General features: G+C 43.2%; 1 protein-coding gene across 7 annotated transcripts; it reads left to right on the top strand.

Annotated features, from left to right (window-relative positions):
• The first annotated feature begins 1,460 nt into the window (after positions 1-1,460).
• EFCAB14 (EF-hand calcium binding domain 14) lies at positions 1,461-19,553 on the top strand. Of its 7 annotated transcripts, none has more exons than XM_084528072.1 (12): positions 1,464-1,849; positions 2,163-2,311; positions 5,635-5,780; positions 7,598-7,696; positions 10,431-10,541; positions 10,779-10,883; positions 11,439-11,516; positions 12,390-12,581; positions 13,258-13,338; positions 14,662-14,773; positions 15,399-15,530; positions 16,380-19,553. In XM_084528072.1, exons 1-12 carry the CDS (start codon positions 1,665-1,667, stop codon positions 16,553-16,555), a joined length of 1,566 nt encoding a protein of 521 aa, XP_084384198.1. In that variant the 5' UTR covers positions 1,464-1,664; the 3' UTR covers positions 16,556-19,553. The 7 variants fall into 7 exon arrangements, 5 of the variants coding, with proteins under 5 accessions (XP_084384201.1, XP_084384198.1, XP_084384197.1 ...); XM_084528071.1 differs by having other exon boundaries at positions 11,436-11,516; XR_014695561.1 differs by lacking the exon at positions 15,399-15,530 and having other exon boundaries at positions 1,461-1,849; positions 11,436-11,516; positions 14,624-14,773; positions 16,380-16,516.
• The last annotated feature ends 36 nt before the right edge of the window (positions 19,554-19,589 follow it).

The raw sequence follows: 19,589 nt of genomic DNA, 5'->3' as shown, positions 1-19,589 counted from the left end.
TTCCCTCCCCCGGTACCGGCGGCGAGCCCCGCGCTGGGCTGGGGGGCAGCGGGGCTGCGGGGGGCCCGCAGGTGCTGGGGGGCTGCGGGGGCATAAAATAAAGGGATGCGGGATTAATTGTCCAAGAGCAATCGGTTTTGTGCCAGGGGAATGCAGGGTGTGTGTCTGGGAAAAAATGGGGTTGGGGGGATTCAGGGTTTCGCTCCGCAGAGATGCTCTTAAGTGCTGTGTGAGCAGAGCACTTCACACTGTGAAGGTACAGCTTAAAGCTGGCTGGGACAAAATCTGAAGATGTGGCCACCACGGTGAGCTAGGAGTCCGGCCATGGGACTGGTACTGGGCATAAAACAGCCCCCAAAAGCCCCAAGCTGAGGAATGTGTGAGGCTGGGTGGCTGGGTGTTCCCCACAGCGAGGGGCTCGGGGACTGGTGTAGCCAGGTTGTGGGGACAGAAAGTGTGTCCCTTCATGGGGACAACCCCATGGCACCGGGTGCTGGCTGGAGGATGCACAGGAGGTGTTTGGAGATCACCAGGCTCTCCTGTGCCATGCACCACACAGTGTTGGGCATGGCAAAGACCATGGAGCTGCTCCTGAGGGCTTGTAGGGGCAGGCTCAAGGAAGCCAGCACACACTGAGGGGACATGAGGTCCTTCCTTGCTCTGCCCCAGGGCCCTCAGACATCTCCCTGCCTCCCTGCTGTGCGTGGATGAGGCTTAGGTTGGAAATGAGGAGACATTTCTCCTCACAAAGAGCAGTCAGGCACTGGGACGGGTTGCCCTTAGAAATGGTGGAGTCACCATCCCTGGGGGTGTTCAAGGAAAGGTTGGACGTGGTGCTTAGGGACATGGTTTAGTGGGTGACTGGTGGTAGGGGATGGCTGGACCAGGTGATCTTGGAGGGCTTTTCCAACCCTAATGGTTCAGTGGCAGGTGTCACTGTCGGACTGGGGCTGCAGACGGGTTTAGTGCTTTGAAACTGGGTCTGAGGCCAGGTGCGAGCTGCAGAAGGAGCCATGGCGATGCCACATGGTTTGTGCCCTTCGATTAAACCTCTTTTAATCATCTCTTCAGCCGTGCCCTTGTCCTAAACCACTTTTATCCATCTCAGTTGTTTCGCAGACCCGCTCCTGCAGAGGGCAGCGGTTTTGCTTTCACCAGGCTGAACACTTCAGAGGGACCACAAGCCTCACTTACAGGGGAGATTACACACGTCGTGGAGACTACACATACAGGGGAATCCCTCACTTATAGGAACACCCCACTTGTAGGGTAAAGAAGAGACCCCCTATCTCAGCACCGCCATCCCGTCAGAGGCGGGTCTCGAACCCGCGTCCCTCCCTCCCTCCCTCAGCGGGCTCCCCTGCGAGCGGCGGGCGGGGCGGCCCGGCGCCGCCCAATGGGAGCGCGTCTTGCTGGCGGGTGGGGGGCGCGGCGGGGCGGCAGAGCGAGCAGCCATGGCGCGGGCGGGGCGGGCGGCGGCGGCGCGGCGGGGCAGCCCCGGCGCCACCAGTACCACCAGTACCACCAGTAACATCGCCACCAGCCGCCCCCAGCAGCTCCTGTAGCCGTCGGCGGAGCTGGCGAGCCGGGGCTCGGCGGCGGCAGGCGGCGGCGGCGGCGGCGGGGGGGCTCAGCAGGCGGTGTCCGCCCCGCCGCCCAAGAGGATGAAGAAGCGCAAGGAGCTGAACGCGCTGCTGGGGCTGGCCGCCGACGGGCGCCGCAAGAAGGCCGCCAAGAAGGGCTCCGGGCACCGGCTGCTGCGCACCGAGCCCCCCGCCTCCGACTCGGAGTCGAGCTCCCCCGAGGAGGAGGAGGAGGAGCTGGGGGGGGCGCGGGGCCGCTTCGCCAAGTGAGGGTTTGGGGTGTTGGGGGGGGTGTTAGGGGGGTGGGGGGGCTCCCCTCGGCCTGCCCGAGTGGGGTTGGGGTGTGTGGTGTGAGGGGTGGCAGTGGGGAGGGTGTTTTGGCTAGGGAAAGTGTCTGAAGTTGAATGTGAAGTTGGGGGTGCTGCCTGTCTCCTGCTGCACCCTCACTTAGAAAACCTCCCCCTGAACTCCTGTCAAGCAAAGCCTGCGTGCTCTTCCCTTCCTCTAACAGAGCATTTAAAGTAAAACTTTTCCACGTACTCTTGAATGCTCACTGTCTGCTTCCTTTCTCTTACCCAGGGGAGACTATCTGCGATGCTGCAAGCTCTGTTACCCGTTATGTGCTTTTGTCATTCTTGCTGCCTGCGTGGTGGCTTGTGTTGGCTTGGTCTGGATGCAGGTAGCTCTCAAGGAGGATCTGGATGTGATAAAGGAGAAATTTCGAACTAGTAAGTATACCTTCCTATGCTATTTCACATTTGCTTTGGGCACTGGGAAGAGCTGTAGTCGCCTACCTGCTTATTCAGAGTGGGAAGGCACTAAGACAAACCCTCTGTGACTTTGAAGAGTCCTCTGAACCAAAAATAACGAGGCTGAGCGAATCTAAGGCAGGCATTATGTATTCCTGCCTGTTCACCACCTCCTGAGGAGCAGGAATGCTGGATTCAGTGAGACTTTGCTTGTACGTATGCTTATGAAATTTCTGACTTTGGGCTTCAGAGAGCTTCCTTCCAAAGCCACTGTTTAAAAAGAAATACAAAGTTCTGAAAAGCCCTGTGGAAGTAGTCTGGGGTATTTTGATGCTTCTCTCGAAATAAAATTAATGGAAAGTGATGTTCTTGTCCTGAGCTTGTTTAAAAGCCTCTAATACTGGCGGTTGTGCTACTGCAATTGAAATGTTTTTTAGGTATTATGTTTTTTCTTGTGTATCTCCGGAATGTTTATCCGGCTTTCATTTGCTGAGTTTTGTTCAACTTTTTTGTCTTGTTGCCTGTGATGTTGGGGTTGTATCATGTTGAATACTTTGAAATACAGAGTTAGCGTGAAGCATTTTGCTGGGAGGTCTCAGGTTTCCTCTGTCCACGTAAGACTTCAGTCCTAAAACTGCTTCTGTAGTGCAGAGATACGACAAATAATAGGACTCACGTGTAACATGCACTTGGGTCTCTATACCTTACCTCTGGATACAAGGTACATCTTGGTGCCTTATTTTAGTGGTGTTTAATATCCTATATATTGAAAAAGGCAAGGATAAGCTGAGGAGCTGTGTGATGATAGTGAAGCCTGAACTTCCCTGTGGTCTGTGGATGCTTCAGGAGGGTTCAGTAGGTACGGTTTGCCTGAAGAGCATCATTATTGACTGCAGATTTTGACCTGTGGCTTTGGTCTTAATTTTGTATATAATATATATATATATATATTATTATTTTTTTTTTTTTTGCTTAGGACATGAAAAAGACATTAAAAACAAGGCCAGAGAGTTCTTGAAATTGACTTGAAAAGTAGGAGGGTTCTAGGGCAGGAGATAAGCAGAGGGCTTGATCAGCTAATGGGGGAAGGAGATACTGAGGAAGTGTTTGCTGTTCTTTGAGGAGCTCTGTGCTGTTGGTGTCCTGGGCTTCCTGTTAGGGTGTGTAAGGTTGCTGCCAGGTGGGGAGTAGCTGCTAACCAGCTGTCTGCCAAGGTGAAATCTTCTGGCAGGCTAAAAGAAAGGCACTGCTTGTCAGGTGAACTTTTTATATTAACTGACACCGAACCCCTAAAACTAGGCTGAACTGGGGGACCCAGTTACAGGCACTGCAGTGCCTGTTTTTGTCACGTTCAGGGCAAGCCAACTGCTGCTCTTCATGGACTGATCTAATTTAAGCAATAGAATCTGCTGGCACTGAGAAGCCGTGTGTGATGACACTTGTTGGCTTTGGTGCAGTTAAGTTTCATCATTCCTGTCCTGCAGACTTCTTTGTTAAGAGGTGTTTGCTTTGAGCACGCTGTCTGACGACCACAGATGTATCTGTTGTCTCCTTACTAGCTGTGAGAGAAAACCAGTGCGTCTGGTCCTCTGCGCGGTGATAAAATAGCCCCCTACTTCCTTGTTACTGTAACAGCAGGCCTAGGAGCTGGATGAGAGTCACGTTATGAGACACAGCTTTAAAAACAGTATTGACAACAACCAAAAATAGACAGCAAGAGTAACCTGGTCCCAAAAGGTAAATTCCGCTTTGGTGAAACAGGTGGGTGAACGGAGGAACAAATGTACACGAATCAGTCCTTTGGCTGCTCTGGAAAAAGTCTTCTTCCTCTGAAGGTTCATTGTTTTTTGTCTTTTTTTTCCCTGTAAGAGCAGATTCCCATGGCAGCACTTGTTCTGCCGTCCTTTGAACACACTGAGTATTGTATGAGAGCATTTTCAAAAATAAGACTTATTTGCATCTCTAGTGCGTTTGGGGTGGGGAGAAGTCATTGTAGTGTTGTTAGTAAGGGTGCTAAGAATACATACAGTATTTAACCCTCTAGCACTGTAGAAAACTCTTAAGTGGAGTCTTGCTGCACACCATGAGAGTGGCAAAACAGGGAGTAATCTGGCTGCAAGAGCCTCTGAAACCTGAGAAGGAGACATCAGGTTGAGTGCAAGCATGAAGGTATGCAAATGCATGATCAGCTCTGAGCCTGTTTTGGCTGTGATGTGCCTTTTAGGATTTTATTCAACCAGAAGTGTTATTTGGGTCGTGAGTGATCGGTACAGATTACTGCATACCTATAAGGGACTTTCGAACTTGTTTTAAGTGAAGTGGCTTTTAGAAAACACGTGGGTTTCCAGTTCTGTCTGTTTAGTCAACTCCTGCATGGGCCAAAAGCACTTCTGAAGGGCAGCTCCTCTGGCCCTGTATGACCCACAGGGGAATTTATTGTCGGAGCTGCCAGATGCGCACCGTATAGGTAGTGCTGCTCTCAGTAGTTATTCTGGGGTCTGAGAGATGGCAGCTTGTTGGGGAGCGCTGTGTCGCAGAGTGGAGGTGCAGGCTTTGGAGAGCTCTGTCATCTCCATCTCAAAACCTTTGCTCACTTGTTTCTCATACCTAGGGATTTAGGGTTGCTTAATAGTACTTGCAGCTAAACAGCTTAGTCACTGCAGACCTGGAAGAGCTGCATTTCTCAGGCTCACAAGAACTGGTGAGAGCCATGTTTTCCCCCTTCTGTAGTACCAAGTGCAGTAAGAACTGACTTTATTTCCAAGGCACTTGTTTATTGAGTTGTTTACCAACAGATGTTTTGCATTTTTTAAGTTGTCTTTCTGTCACATGGAAGAGCTGTAATCATGTTAATCTCTTTGGAATTCACTTCATCATCAGCAACCCCTTTGTAGGCTTGAAAAGGGCATAGAGGTTTGTTTCACATGCCTGCTCTGCCCTGGTACTTCTGGCAGTTCTTGTTTACGTTTCTGTTACTATCTTGTGTCCCCCATGTGAAAGTAACGCAAAGTAACTGCACTAAAAAAAAGACCTGCTGAGGCATGCTAGAGTGACAGTGCTGTTGCAAAGTGTTAAATTTAGTACGGTCTTTCTGGATTCTGTCTGCAGACGTTTGCACTCCTAAAACAAAAATGAGCTGTTCCAAACAAATGCTTAAATCCGAAGTGGCAGTAAGCTCCTGCAGAAACTGTTACTGCTGCCTTTGACTGTTGCAGACGTTGTTGCTTGCATTTTGTTTCTAGCTTATTCAATGTTGTTTACCTGGACTTCTGTTGATTAAATTTATTTTTTTCTTGGTTTAGTGGAATCTAATCAAAAGACGTCATTCCAAGAAATTCCTAAACTCAATGAGGATTTGGTGCAGAAGCAAAAGCAGCTAGAACAAATTGAGACTGGAGAGCTGGGGCTAAGTAAAATTTGGATAAATATCACGGAGATCAATAAACAGGTGAGAAGAATCACTTTATCTCTAAACCTGCTAGCAGAAAAAATGCTTGGGTGTTTATGTAACTAAGAGCAGTGGTGAGCTGTTCTCCAAGGACTTCTGTGACCAGATGCCAAACTTTTATTTTTCAAGTTGAAATAACGTATTCTTCTTAAACAAAAGAAGGTAGAACATCCAGTTGGACTGGAGACTTGTTGCAAAAAGGAAGAATTATGCAACTGGTGGGAAGGCTTGAGGAGGAATTTCAAGAAACCTAAGAACTGTACAGTTCTTATTTTCTTGCCAAATAACCGTGATGTTTACGAAGAGAGATTTGACACTTCAAATTTAAGGAGAGTATCTGCAAACATTTCATGTGCACAGAGTGAAGTTAGCCTGAATCAGTGCTAGTTTCGTGCTGCTACAAAGGAAGTACTGATGTCTCGTGAATGTAAAATCTGCTAATACACACTTGGAACCTGAGCTGGTGTAAATCTTAGCCCTGTTTACTGTGATAGAACTAAGCCACTTAACAGAAAGCTGTTTCCTCAGCTGATGTATTAGCTCATGCTTCAAACAAAGCATCCAGCAAGGCTCTTACTGAAATTGTTGCCTTGGAGGGTAAAAGTTTGTAGCTGCTCGCAGGTAGTGGTATCCAGAGGTCTGTGTGGGGTGGCCCTCTCTGATGCTGGGGCTTTGGGTTAAGTTTTAAAGACACTTGAGGTGCCTGCTTGGATTCGTTTATTTGCAGTCCCGTGCAGTGGTTGAGTGCTTATGGGGGGCATTTAAATACATTTGAAAACTTGACTCGCTTTCTTTAGCATCTGACAATATATGTTATCCACAGATGTTTGGGTGCCTCGTTGGACTTTTGAAAGGCAATTATTATCTGCACCTGGATGTTAAAGCCACCCGGGACATGGTTCCTGCTGGCCCTCAAGTTTCTTCAGGGTCTGGTTCCAGTCTCAGCCAGAACTCAGTTATTGTTTTTTCCGTGAATTGTTGGGATACACTGTTGGGAATTATTTCAGCCAACATTCACAGCTGTGGAGCTAGAGACTCTCTAGGCCAGCTGGTCAAGGTTGGCCTATTATAAAACTAGGGTCTTGCCCCTTTTCTCATCTTGCAAGACAACTTTAATTTTTAACTAGAAGAAAGTGTGTTTTATCTGTTCTTTCTCACTGTCAAGTATGAGAAAAATGATTCTTCATTTGTTTCAACTACTTTTGGCTACAAACTGATGTTGAAATGCTATTCGTAATTAATGACCAGCTTGTAGGTGTTTGTAATTTGACAGCGTTTTGTGTGGGATGAAAAATTAACTTGAAGACTTGTAAAATCACTTGTAATCGGGGTAAGAGAATTGACAGAAACCACTTCTGCAGCAGAAGGTTTGAGTGATACGTGCAAATTCTTTGCCCAGCGCTCATTTAGAGAAGTTGCATGGCTTTACTGGGTTTTGCTGGGCAGGTTTGTGATTGCTAAATGCAGAAGTAGGTGTCTGCTTCCTCTACGTGAAGGTTTCTTGTGCAAGATATAAATAAAAAAAACTTTCTTGGGCAACAACCTGTTCCTAAGGGGCTGAGTATAAAATGGGCAGGCGGTACCATATGTTTTTCATTCAGTTCAAAATATTTTGCTTCTGTTGCAAGAGGCAGGAGACTTTTCATATAGCCTAAGCAGAACCTCTGTCCTAGAGACCAGGGTGTTTTGTGTGTGTGTATGTACGTATCTTTTTCTTGTGTCTTATGTTTTGGTGTTACAAATTAAGCCATTAGTATTGGGAAAGGTCAGAATCAGGATTATGTTGGCTGATTGCAAATATTCCTCTTTGTTTTTAGATTTCCCTATTGACCTCAACAGTAAATCATCTCAAAACCAACATAAAGTCCGCTTCTGATCTGATTTATCTTCCAGTCACAGTAGAGAAACTTCAGAAGGCAAGTACTGTACATGTGGCTATCGCTGAATGCGTTGTGCACTGCTGTGCTGCAGCAGGGCTGTTGGGGACAGCAGTAACAATGGGAGCTACAAGAATTGCTTGTGTGAAATAGTGGCTTCTCTGTTGTTTTTAAATTGTGGTTCACATAGTTGATAGACTATGGTCCTAAGGTGATGTATGGCAGATTTTTTTTTTATTTTTTAAATAAGGATTTGGCTCTCCCTTTTTGGAGATGTGTGTTTCTGGCTGTATTATGTGCTCACTTCTTTACCTTGGAGGTTGCTTTCCTTCAGGTTGCTAATCTTTCTAATCTTGTTTAAGACGCTTGCAAAAAGTCTGTCTGCAGCTTTACGATGGTGGTTGCAAGTAGGAAGTGAGTTTGACTTTTTTTTTTTTTTATAAGAAATAGAAATTCATTGCTTTCTAGAAACAATCCTGATAATGAGCAATACAGTGCTACATCTGTCTCTACGTTCGGTCTTGAGGCAGGCAGAAGGGAGCAGGGTGCCTGGAACAGTGGCGTGGGAGCTTTCTTGGTGTTCAGCAGTTCAGTACTTGCACAGTAAAATGTACATTGTACTGAGATTTTTTTTTTGACAATTCCTTGAAAGACATGCCCAAATGGGTGACACAGGCTTACTTATGAAGTGACCTCTGTTAATACAGTGTCTTACTGTGTGCCTTAGCTGAGCCCTCTTTTCCAAAGAACTGGCTTGTTCGTTTTGGTAAAAAGAAAGGTTTGTTGAAACTTTCCCAGGTCTTCCGTGGCAGTTCTGTTATTTAGAAATAAATATTTATATCGGGCTAACAGCTAATGTCAGTCCAGTTCTCGTTGTAGCTTTTATGGGTTTCCACTTCTCCTTATGTCCTATCCCTACAAAGTTCATGCATAATCAGCAAGCTGGTCATATGCAAAATAATTAGTGTGGTTTGGCTGCTCAGTTCTGCTAGGAGTTCTTTTTCCGGGGGGAATATAAAGCTGTTCCTAATCTGCTGGTAGGAGCATGCTGGATTTTCACGGCGTTATGTCAGAAGTCGTAAAGAAGTGCTTAGAGTGTAGAACCCACACCTAATTATGTAATAACCTCGGTGTGATCTTGCTGCCTTCACTGCAGTACTGTCAGGACAAACTGTTAGGGCCGGCAGGTCTCGGCTTGCAGCGAGCTGCTGAACAGCAGAGCTTCTTGTTGAAATAACCCCACGTTTGGTCACACTCCGTGGAAAATCAAAGATCTTGCATACGGTGCTGGGAACTGTCAGGGTTCATTTCAGTCTCTGCTGCTGAGTTGAAGTAAGGTGCTAGATCTGGCATCTGTTTTCTCTTCTCTCTTGGTGCCATCTTGCTTGCATGTACATTTCAGAAGGTTGATGTTATAAAAAACAAGCTGGAATCCTTCTAGAAAGTATGTTTTGAGCTTAGAAAACTATTCTGCGGTTTAAATACAACAATTTTAATGTTTTTTTTCCAGTGTCATGTTAATGAAGAGCAATGGTTTTCAAAACTCAGGTTTCTTTTAGACCTCTGGCTGTGTGCATGCTGCAGCACCTTCTGTCAGACAGGAGAACTTCAGTGGGTATAGGTGGGTGGCCTGGCTTTTGATAGGTCTAGAGAAAATGTCTTGCTCAACTGCCTGTTGCAATCCACTGTATTTGGAATCACCTGCCTTTTTTCTTTTTTTTTGAAGAAAGGGCTGCTATTGGAATTAAATTTATCTTTTTTAAGCCCTCTTTCATCAAATCATCCTGCAAACAGGGAGCTGCCTGCTGGTGTTAGTCCTGAAGGGTTGCTGAGGGAGTTGCTCTTGTGCAGGGGCTTGTGTTCAGACTGATGAAAGGTGCTAAGAGTGTTCTGAGGTCCTCTAGGGCAGGGAGATTGTTCAGACTTGAAAAAGAAAGAGGTGGAGGAAGGTTTGTGTGGATATCATTTGGATACACTCTGGGTAGCCACAGGGTCACACATGTGCCGTAAGAACTTGTGAATGAAATGGGCTCATAGGGAGATTTTAGATGGGTTTTATTTGTTTTTATTTGTTTTGATCATTGAAGAAAGTATTCAAAATGGAACGAGAAGCACATGGGAGAGCTCTGTCCTATTAAATCTGTGTTCGTGTCTTACCTGAGACTTTGACTCCCGTAGCAGCTATGCCACCAGCTAGTAAAACACCAGTGCAGAAGCAGAGGTGGCTGTCACAGCACACTGGCTGTACCTGTTGAATTCATGGGGGCTTTCCTGATGCTTCAGAGCTGTTCTTTCATTTTAAAAAAGCAATATTTGGAAGTGTAGTCAGCAGCTTCTGGCAGACCAGTTTTGCAGCGCATGACGTGTCTGACAGGTAGGCCTGAAAGTCAATTAAGGCAGGGTAAACAGATGATGTCAGCATCCTTGTGTTTAATACAAATACTCCATGCAGAGAGGAAGACAGATTTCTTCATCTCAGGACTTTTTTAATGCCAGAACCTTTGCATTGCTCTGGGAGTAATAAGCCTGTAATTTTGGCCTTCTAGCTTAAGTCGTGGTATAGGGTGTGTGTGCATTGTACTGGCCTTGAGATGCCCTGGGTATGGTTTGCTGTTTTGCCTGCGAAGGAAGTTCTGCATCCTCCAAACTTGACTGCCTGTTTTTGTGGCAGCCTGCCTGCTATTTCATTAACAAACATTGTGTTTAGCAAATGGAAACGTTGGAACAATGCAGCTGAGGAAGGCTGAGATTTTTGTCTGCTCCTTTCTTCCAGACTGTGGCCAACATAGGTAGCACTCTTACCAGTGTTTCTCATGATGTTGAAAACATACAGACAGCTATTGAAGAGTACAAGAAATCCATAGAAATACTCCAGAATGATGTGGTAAGAAAATGCACTGATTTAACTCTGTGTAAAGATTACCTGCTTAATATAAAACACGCCTAAGAACTCCAAGTTCTTGTTCTACATCTTTGAAACGCTTTCTAGGTCTCGGTAGGTGCAGGTTGATACATTAATATACTGATCTTGTTATCCTGCGTAGCATCTCCTATATGGTCCCAAGTGTGTGTTTTTCTAGAGCCAGAATAGTTGCTTCCTACTCTATTTTCTGTCCTGCAGATTTTTACTTGCTGCTACACACATGTGGAGCCTTGGGAATCTTTCCTGCTGTGTGATACAGAGTACTGCTCATGGTGTAACTCTCTGCACCATGTCTTAAGAATGGTATGGTGAAAGTGTTGAGACAGTTTGCTGGTTGAATTAAGGATGTGTGTGAGAATGAAATTACTGACCATCTTCAGCAGAAACTGTTTGCTGTATTTATACTGACCTCTCTTGCTTGGGGTTAATCTAGTGGAAAGAGTCAACAAATATTTTTCCAGTTAGAATACAATACAGCATTGCTTTGAATAAGGTTTTTTTTCCTCTAAATATTCTCATTAGACACCTTTTGAAACTTAATCTAGATAGTGGGTACTACAGAAACTTTATAGGTGTAGCCTGTGTAGAAGTGGTGAAACGTGTATCATAATACTATGTTAAAGGAGAATATGTAATTTGTTTAATAACAAACAAACAAAAACAACCCCAAACCTATACTAGGATCCTCGGTATTTAAAAGAGAAAACTGTATTAGTCTGGTTAAGATACTGCTTGCACGAGTGACACTAATTATAAAAAAAATAAAAATCTTTACATACATTCTGCCAGTTCTTAAAAGCTTTGTGTTTTCTGTGAGCTTGTGGTAACATAATTTTCTGCTTTTTTTTTCCTTAGAAGGAGTTGAAACAGATAACTTCATTTCCTTCCACTGCTCTGCCAAGGACTGAGAGAAATCAGACAGAAAATTGCAAACAGGTACTTTTCTCCCTTGCGTTTTGAATATTGATACAAGTGGTACTTTTTTGTGTGTTTTACAATATCTTAGTGAAAAAAGTATGGTTTTATGAAGGCAAAATACAGATGGCATAATTCAAAACCAAGTATAAGATAACTTTACTGTAGTTTGTTCCTGTGCATGTGCGAACAGGAAAGTGTTCTAGCCTGAGAGTACCTTTTTTCTTTGTCTTTTGGTGTGTTTTAACTGTGTGAGGAGTAGAATGTCTGAAACGGAATATCAAACAAGTTACCGTGTACTTTGCTCACGTAAATTTAAATGATTTAAAGGCTTTTTATTGAATGGATTTTATGGCAGGTACTTGCCAATCTGAGCAAATCTGGGAGTGGCGTGTGTTGAGTCACCCTCAATATAATGAAGTGTGGAAAGTGGGGATTAAAAAAAGAAAAAGGTGATTAGTTAAAATGGCCTCTAATGGAATTACTGCATTTATTTGCATTTAATATAATTATTATATTCCTCAAAACTGAATCTTATGTATAAATACCTGCTTCCTAGAGTGACCCTCTGGCTACCCAGAGTATATCCAAAAATAATTGGTGTAGTTACCAGGCTTGCTCTGGAAAACTGGATGAATAGGCTTTGTGTGTTTGCTGGCACAGCTGAATTGATTACATGAGCAACAAAGAGGTTAGCCCTGAGGAAAATCTCAGCTTCAAACTTTGAAAGCTGGAACAACTTTCTGGAAGCTTCCAGTTGAATGTTTTCAGCCATTCTGTGGAGAGCCAGCCTGAAGTCTTCCCGGTTAAACTGGGTCATTCATCGTGTTGTTAATAGCAGGAGTGCTGCAGAAGCGAAGTAAACTGACATGTTCTGGCTTTTTTATATTTCAGGAAAGCCAGTCACTCCATGCAGCTTTGGAGGAGCTAAATAATTCTGTAGTGGCGTACCAGAAGTTGAATGACATCAAGCTTCTAAATGTGGATTCAGCCATTGGTAACCTCAGCCGGAGGGTTACGCTGTTGGAAAACTCTCCCGTTGCTGTGAACAAACTGGACAAAAGAGACAACTTGTCTACCAGTGCGGTAAGTGCAAACATGGGTGTCTGTTAATTTCAGTTCTCTCTACACAGTGCATTTATAACTTTTTGAGGCCCAACTGAAGAAGTGAGAGTAATACTTGAGAGGCTTAGGATTTCATTTAAAAAAAAAAAAAAAAAAGGAGTTTGATTATCTGATCATAAATATGTAACTTAATGACCACTTCGAAGAAACTCCTATCTTCTTTCCTTCATAATCTGCAGGAGAATATCCTAAACATTCTGATGTTTAAGACTTAGAATCCCACCCATCCCATTAAGTAACTCAAACCTTTTTAACTATGTTAGGGCAAGCCTCTCCAATGCATAGAGCATCTGTCAAGACCACCAGGTAGTTAGGTGGGCTTCTGGATTGTTCAGCAGTACTTAAATGTGCTCAAAAAAGCATTTAAATATGTTCACAAATCTTTCCAGTCCTTTCTGAAGGCTGTGCCGAGTCCAGACTCTAACAACATGTTTTGTATACTTAACAGCAAGAAACATGCTGACATTGCTGTGGTAAATTATATAATTCACTGTCTCGATATTTATTCTAGCTTGTACTTGTCCTGTTTTCATCCTGCTTTGTGCCTGGCATATTTGAAGGAAAGAAACTTTATTATAGAAAATTAATATTAATTAAGTACGTGCATATACTCAGCTCCCCTTCATTTTCACTCTAGGGAAACGATACAACTACCTCTCTAAAAGTGGAAAATGAAGATCAACTAGATAATGAAACACATTCAAATAAAGAACTGAAGGTAAAGTAAGGAAACGCAAACTATACTGGGTTAGTAGACCCTGTCATTGTTTTAAAATCATGTTTTAAATGAGACTTGAGAAAAGATCTGCAAGTAGGCTTATCTGTTCCAGTTTCTTCTAAAAGTACAGTATGGAAGGACAGTTTACACACCCCATTTTGGGGGCAGGAAGTGAATTAGGATGGAAGAGAAGTTGTGATAGTTTAAAGTTTTGTTGTTCTGACTATGGGATAACACAGCAGAACTGCTGTAATATCCTTTCGTGCAGCTGAAGTCTCTGGAAGTTCAGACCATGGTCCAGTGCAGTGAGGGATTTTTGGCAGCTGGCTCAGTTTGAGTTCCCATGGTCATGCCCTCAGGAAAGTTGTCCCAGCTATTCTGGGTTCACACTCTAAGTGGTGTTATGACATTTTTCCATGTCTAAAAACTTGGGCTATGTTTATCCTCAATAAACATAGTGCATCATAGGGGAAATCATGAAAAGGTGAGAGGAGGGAATTCAAGAAGATAGTGCAGAGCTGCCCAGGCCTGCACAGTCCCTGTTTGTCTTCTCATTTCAGAGCTGCAGCCTCAGGAGCTAACAGCCAAAATTTGACTTAGAGGAACTTTGTACTAGTGAAGTTCACATACTGATGAAAGTCTTCTCTCAATAATGATCAAATAACTGACTGTGAGCAAGTTTAACAGACCTAACTGAATGGCCAAGTTGTGGGTTAGGGATGATGGATAGTGTTGAAGTTACTTTCCATGTTCTGGCAAGAAGGCAGATGAGTGAACTGACTACGCTGTCGTATCAGGCTTGGATTGCTGTGAACTCAACCTGTAATCAAGAATTTTATCATAAGAGATCCAAACTAAAAAACGTGATGGTTGACAGTGATATAGTAATTCCTACCCAACAGTAGTCAGTGCTGCAAACAAACATTTGAAACAACGATGTAATTCAATTAATGTGTAAACGTTCATCCCAAGTACATTTGTTGACTTTCCATATTATCATTTGTGAGTATCTTACTCATTTGTATAAGAAATATAGAAATGTCACATTCTTTTGAAATTGGTGTCTGCAAAATACTTGCCTATGTTTTGGGTTGAGTTCCTGATTCTATTTATTTTTATAGAACATGTAAATTTACTCCTTAAATCTTTCCATAGCTTTTTTTTTTTTTTTAATGATAGTGCTTTTCCAGGCTGATCAAGTTTTTAAATGATTAAGTCAATAAGTCATTCAAAAGTACTTGGATATTTTAAGTGAATTCTTGTTCTGATCTCCTGTCTATTGAAGGGGGTGCTTTTTAAGAAAATTATTTTCAACATGTGCAGGAACCAGGAACCAGAGATTCTCAGGTATTAAAACTAAGAGAGAAGCTTCAGATGATCAGTGCTCTCACAAGCAAGCCAGAAAATGACCGTCCCAATGAGGCATCAAAAAATGGTAAGAATGTTGTACAAGAGTAATCCATAAAGGTTAAGGTTCCCTGTGTAATTAAAATAATAAGTAATGAAGGTGAATAAGTTTCACAGCTTTCTAAAGATTTTTGGTGAAGATGAGTTCAGTCGGGCAGAAAATAGCTCTAAGACGTAAAAAAATGACACGTGAATACAAAAGTTTCCTTAGCAACTTTCCAACAATTGCTATTAGGGAAGTAGACAATGATACATCCCCAGAGAGGGGAGGAGAAGGTAAAAGCAGCTCAGGTGGGCTGGTGCAGATTGAATTACAGAAGTTTCTTCATCGCTTTCAGAATAGGAAGTAGAAAGCATTTGCCAACCAGTCATTCTGTGTTTGAGGTTTACAAATACACATCCACAAGTACAGCGTGAAAGGTTAAGGCTGTATAACTGTTTAAAAATAAGCCTTCATTCCTTCTGTTCTTCTTTTGGTAAAAGTGGATAACACTACTATATCCTGAAATAATTTTGCACTATTCTTAGCCCATATTCTTAGCATCTGTGATGTAAAAAAATGTTTGAATTGGTTCTGCTGGATTTTTCCTGTTTTGTTTCTGCTGACTAAATCTGTGGAATTAGTAAGACTAACAGAAATTGTTTTGCAACAGTTGAAAGTAGTTTGAGTACTACGGCAAAGCCCACAGACCTTTCAAGGCTGGCTTCAAGGTCAGCTGATGACAACACAGAGAAGAACGGACAGCTGAGACATCTGTCCTTGCCAGGAATTTCCAGCATAGAAGGTGTGTCCTCTCTAGGCTGACCTTTTCTTTTTGTAAATATTTCATATGAGTGTTCAGGAGACATTAGGTGTAGCTGGATTTATGTTAGTGTCTGGACAATCGGGGAGAAATTTGGTCAAGTTGAAAAGGTTGAAAACCACAAAGAGAAGAGAATAGCATATTAAAAAAAATGGGGATTTAAGCAGGAGTGTGCATTAAGGTCAGTGATGTGTTCTGAGTGCCAAAGTACTGTGCCAAGTGCCCAACAGATTGGGAGAGCAGTCAAGGGCAGAGCTAGGGTGCTGAAGGAAAACGAAGTAGGTGTGAATGCGTATGTTGTTTTCTTTTCTTTTTCCTCTTCGATTCTTTTTTTTTTTTTTTTTTTTCCTTTAAGAGAATGCTGCCTGGTGGAATGAATGGCTTCTGGATCTCGCTGTTCAATCTCTTCAGCCACTGAAAGGGCATTGCTTTGCTTCAGGAAATGAATAGACACTTTTCCCTTTATATGATCTGTGCTGTTGGTATAGCAACAGTCATTCAGAGCTTGCTTTTGTGGGAGATAACTGCATCTCTGTGCAGTGGGTAATGGTAGAATGGGCTATTAGCTGAGGCTAGAAATAGGGATTTTTTTAAAAAGACTTACTGTAATTTAATTCAGAAATGTTGATGTTCATGCTTTTTACTTCTGAACTGTTACTGACAGCTTATGACAATACGGAAGGCAAGCTGTGTATTTGGGGATGCTTTACTTAATTACTAGGTAGTAACGCATAATGTAGTAAAACTGGAAGAGTAACTTACGCACTCTTACCCTGTAAGTATTTCCCTGTACTTCAAAGAATTACTTCTAAATCATTGTTCTCTTTGCAGATCTTCAGAAATTGTTTGAAAAAGCACCTGAAGATGCTGACGGGAAACTGTCGTTTGAAGATCTTCAAAAGCTGCTTGGCTCTACAGCCCAAGAATCAGAGATCTTTAAGAAATTTGACACAGATGGAGATGAGAAATACTCATTACAAGAACTGAGATTAGCTTTAGGTATATAGGAGAGAGAGAGAGATATATATATATTTAGAAATGTGATATTGATGGACGCTACTGTAGCTAAAGGAAACTACGGGATATGAAAAAAACTGTCTGCACTTTCCCAGTGTTTTACTGATCTTTGGAGCGAAATTACTGTACACATTGCCACCTATTTTTTTTTTTTTTTTTTGCTTTCATTGAAAACAAATTACAAGTTTAGATGTCGACAGGACATAATATTGGGACTGTTAAAATCCAGAAAATTCCCACACTTGTTTAGAAGCATTTGTTGGTCATTCTTTCCGAGGGAGTTCTTGATTTTTAATTTAAAATACAAAAATAAAACTATGGTTTTATATTTCACTGAAATTTGCCTTAAATTAGAGAGTTGCACTTTATGTAAAGCAGAAAGAAATCTGTCTTGTAAAGATGGGCTTTCTCTGCTTGTAAATATTTGGAATAGAGTAAATTATGCATATTTAAGGGGAGGTTTGTGTCAGGGGCTGCGTTGGTAGTAAACTTTATAATGAGAGATTTGACTAAAAGGGGTGGTTGAGAACTTCAATTAAAATTCTAGTTTTGACTAAGTGTATCCATGAATGAGTTTGGACTCACGCAGAGGAAGGAAGGAGTGGTAACCTATGCCCATCTATAGCAGGACTTATTTTCAGAGGGAAGAGTTGAATGTGTTTTTATATCATGAGCCTACAGGAGCAATTGCCTACCAAGTGCTTGGGTTTTCACTTCAGCATTCTTTTTAGCTTTGCTGTATTGCGTCCAGATTACACTTTGTGAGATGAGCCTATCTTTTTTTTTGTTTTTTGTTTTTTTAAAAAAGCTACTGAATAACAGATACCTAAGAGGTAAAAATCTACAATGCAGCCTGCTGAGTAGCACCTGAATAGTTCATACTCCTGCACGCTGTGCAGGGTGCAGTCAGAGGAGTGTTGAGTCTCGATGAGTGGTCACCAGAGATCTTGTGAATGAGGTTGCCTGTGCTGTGGCTTCTTTCACCTGCTGTTGGTGGGGTCACTGATGAAGAGCCCTGAGTGAGGCTCCTTGCCAGTAGGATTGTGAGTAGGTGGGAGTGGCCTGGAGGAGAACTTGTGGGTTGTTTTCTGTCTAATGTGCTTGTGATTGCTTCTTGGTACCTAACTTTTGTCTCTGTCAAAAAAGGATGCACGAGGCAGGAAAGGATTGTGTAATCACATCAATGCTCTCTACTGATGAGTGCTTTTTAAATGAGGTTTCACTAGATTAGAGGAATTTAAGGGTGTGTTTATACTAGTGGATCTAAACACTATAGTGGATCTAAACACTAAGTGTGTTTAAAACCTTCCTGAATGTAGAAAAAAAATGAAATAAATGCAGAAGGGATTCTTTTGCAGGCCAGGTCAGGGCCAAATCAGGTGATTTTGCTGACAGTATCACTGATCTTGTTGGGAGTGTTTTTGCATGATTAGTGAATTGAAATTACCCACCTCACAGAAACATCAGTTTATGTGGAAGTCAGTTGATAACTGTTGAATTTTGTGCAACTTTGGATTGGATGTTTATAGTTTTATTAATAATTGTATTCTGGAAGTATGTATCAGCGAAGGAATGCGCAAAATGAAACCCTTTCATTCATTGCTTAGGCTTCTTTCACTGTTGCTCTTCTGTCCTATTTGGGTAATGCAGATGTGACCTGCTAAGGAGTTGCTTTTGATGTGACATTTTAAAACACAGTATTTAAAAACAGATTAAAACCAACCAACCTGGGCTTTAAGAGGACAAGAAGCTAATACCTGCTTCTTGCAGCTTCCCATACTCTTTTATACACTTATATATAATTCCTTAACCAAATAATAAAAGGAGCAATAAAATGTAACCATTCTGGTATTTTATTTGTACATAGTGTATCATAGCCATATGCCAGAGTTTGCAAAATATTTTTGGAAGTTTGATTTGTATGAAAACTACCTTAAAATATAAGGGATTATTGCACTGCCATGTGGATCTACCAGTGTTTTGTTTTGATACAGTCTGCTTTACTTTTGGAAGGCTTTTCAGCAGCAATAGTGAAATTTGTCAGCTGAGCTTGCCTTGAGAATAGCGTGTGCTGCTCCAGACACTGGTGTCGTGTCCGTGGCCAGGGAACTGAGTCGCAATTGATGAGTGATTGGTGTTCAGGCACAGCTGTTCAGTGGTGCTGCTTAACTTGCATGTCAAGAGCATGGTCAGTTGCTAATTGCTGTAGTCACTGCAGTGTGGGATGGACTTGTGCTTTGAGTTTAATGAACCATCATCATCTGGGAGTGCAGCAGTAGCTTGTGCTCAACCTAGCCTAGCCGGCAGCTCTTTGTTGCAGCCTCAGAGTGCGGTGCCGTGATCCCTTCAGGTTTTATGCCATGCCTTCGGTCTCTATCCCGCATGCTTCTCGCTGCAGGGTTCTCTGCTCTCATGTGTTTGTGCTGCAGAGGGCACAGAAGTCAGGGACAAAGAATATACCTGCCTGGATCTGTGCTGGCAGCGAGGAGCAGGTGGGATGTTTGTGGCTTCGTGTTGTGGTCCTAGGAGCCCCCAAACCTTTGCCCTGCAGCAAGTGCTGGAGGGACAAGGGCTGAAATCATGAGGTGATGTGATGGCAGTGGGCACGGTAGGGATAATTTAGGACTCTGGGGGGTGAGCAGGAGACGTGACCCTGTGTTGTATGGTCTTGAGAGGCTCGGGGTGCTGTGACAGGCATGTCCCCGTCCCTGGCACAGGGCTGCTGGGGGACAGGCTGCTCCCAGGTGAGACGCTCTGTGACACTAGTTCTCATTTCCAGCTTGTATTCCTTCTATATTTTCGGCGACTCCTGTGTCGGGACCACTTTGTACCTTCCCTTTGCCCAGTTTCCCTGCTGTCCTGTACCCCTGTCGGAACCATGTAGCGGCTTCACCGCTCCGCGCGCGAGCTGACTGGAACCCCACACCCGTTCCCGTGTGCCGCGGCTTTCCGATTTACCTCAATAAAAGCTCATTTTTTTTGTTTGTATTTTTTTTTTTTTAACCTGCGTGTCTCCTCTCCCGG

This window comes from Aythya ferina (assembly GCF_964211825.1).
Source record: "Aythya ferina genome assembly, chromosome: 8".
Classification (NCBI taxonomy): Eukaryota; Metazoa; Chordata; class Aves; order Anseriformes; family Anatidae; genus Aythya; species Aythya ferina.
The sequence above is the reverse complement of the archived record's forward strand: the minus strand, read 5'-3'. Positions and strand labels throughout refer to the sequence as shown.

Bases quoted from the DNA above. Each gene is read 5' to 3' on its own strand.
- EFCAB14 (XM_084528071.1), top strand. From the start codon at position 1,665: ATGAAGAAGCGCAAGGAGCTGAACGCGCTGCTGGGGCTGGCCGCCGAC. The intron at 1,850-2,162 runs GTGAGGGTTTGG...TCTCTTACCCAG, and splicing joins GCGCGGGGCCGCTTCGCCAA to GGGAGACTATCTGCGATGCT. The intron at 5,781-7,597 runs GTGAGAAGAATC...CTTTGTTTTTAG, and splicing joins TCACGGAGATCAATAAACAG to ATTTCCCTATTGACCTCAAC.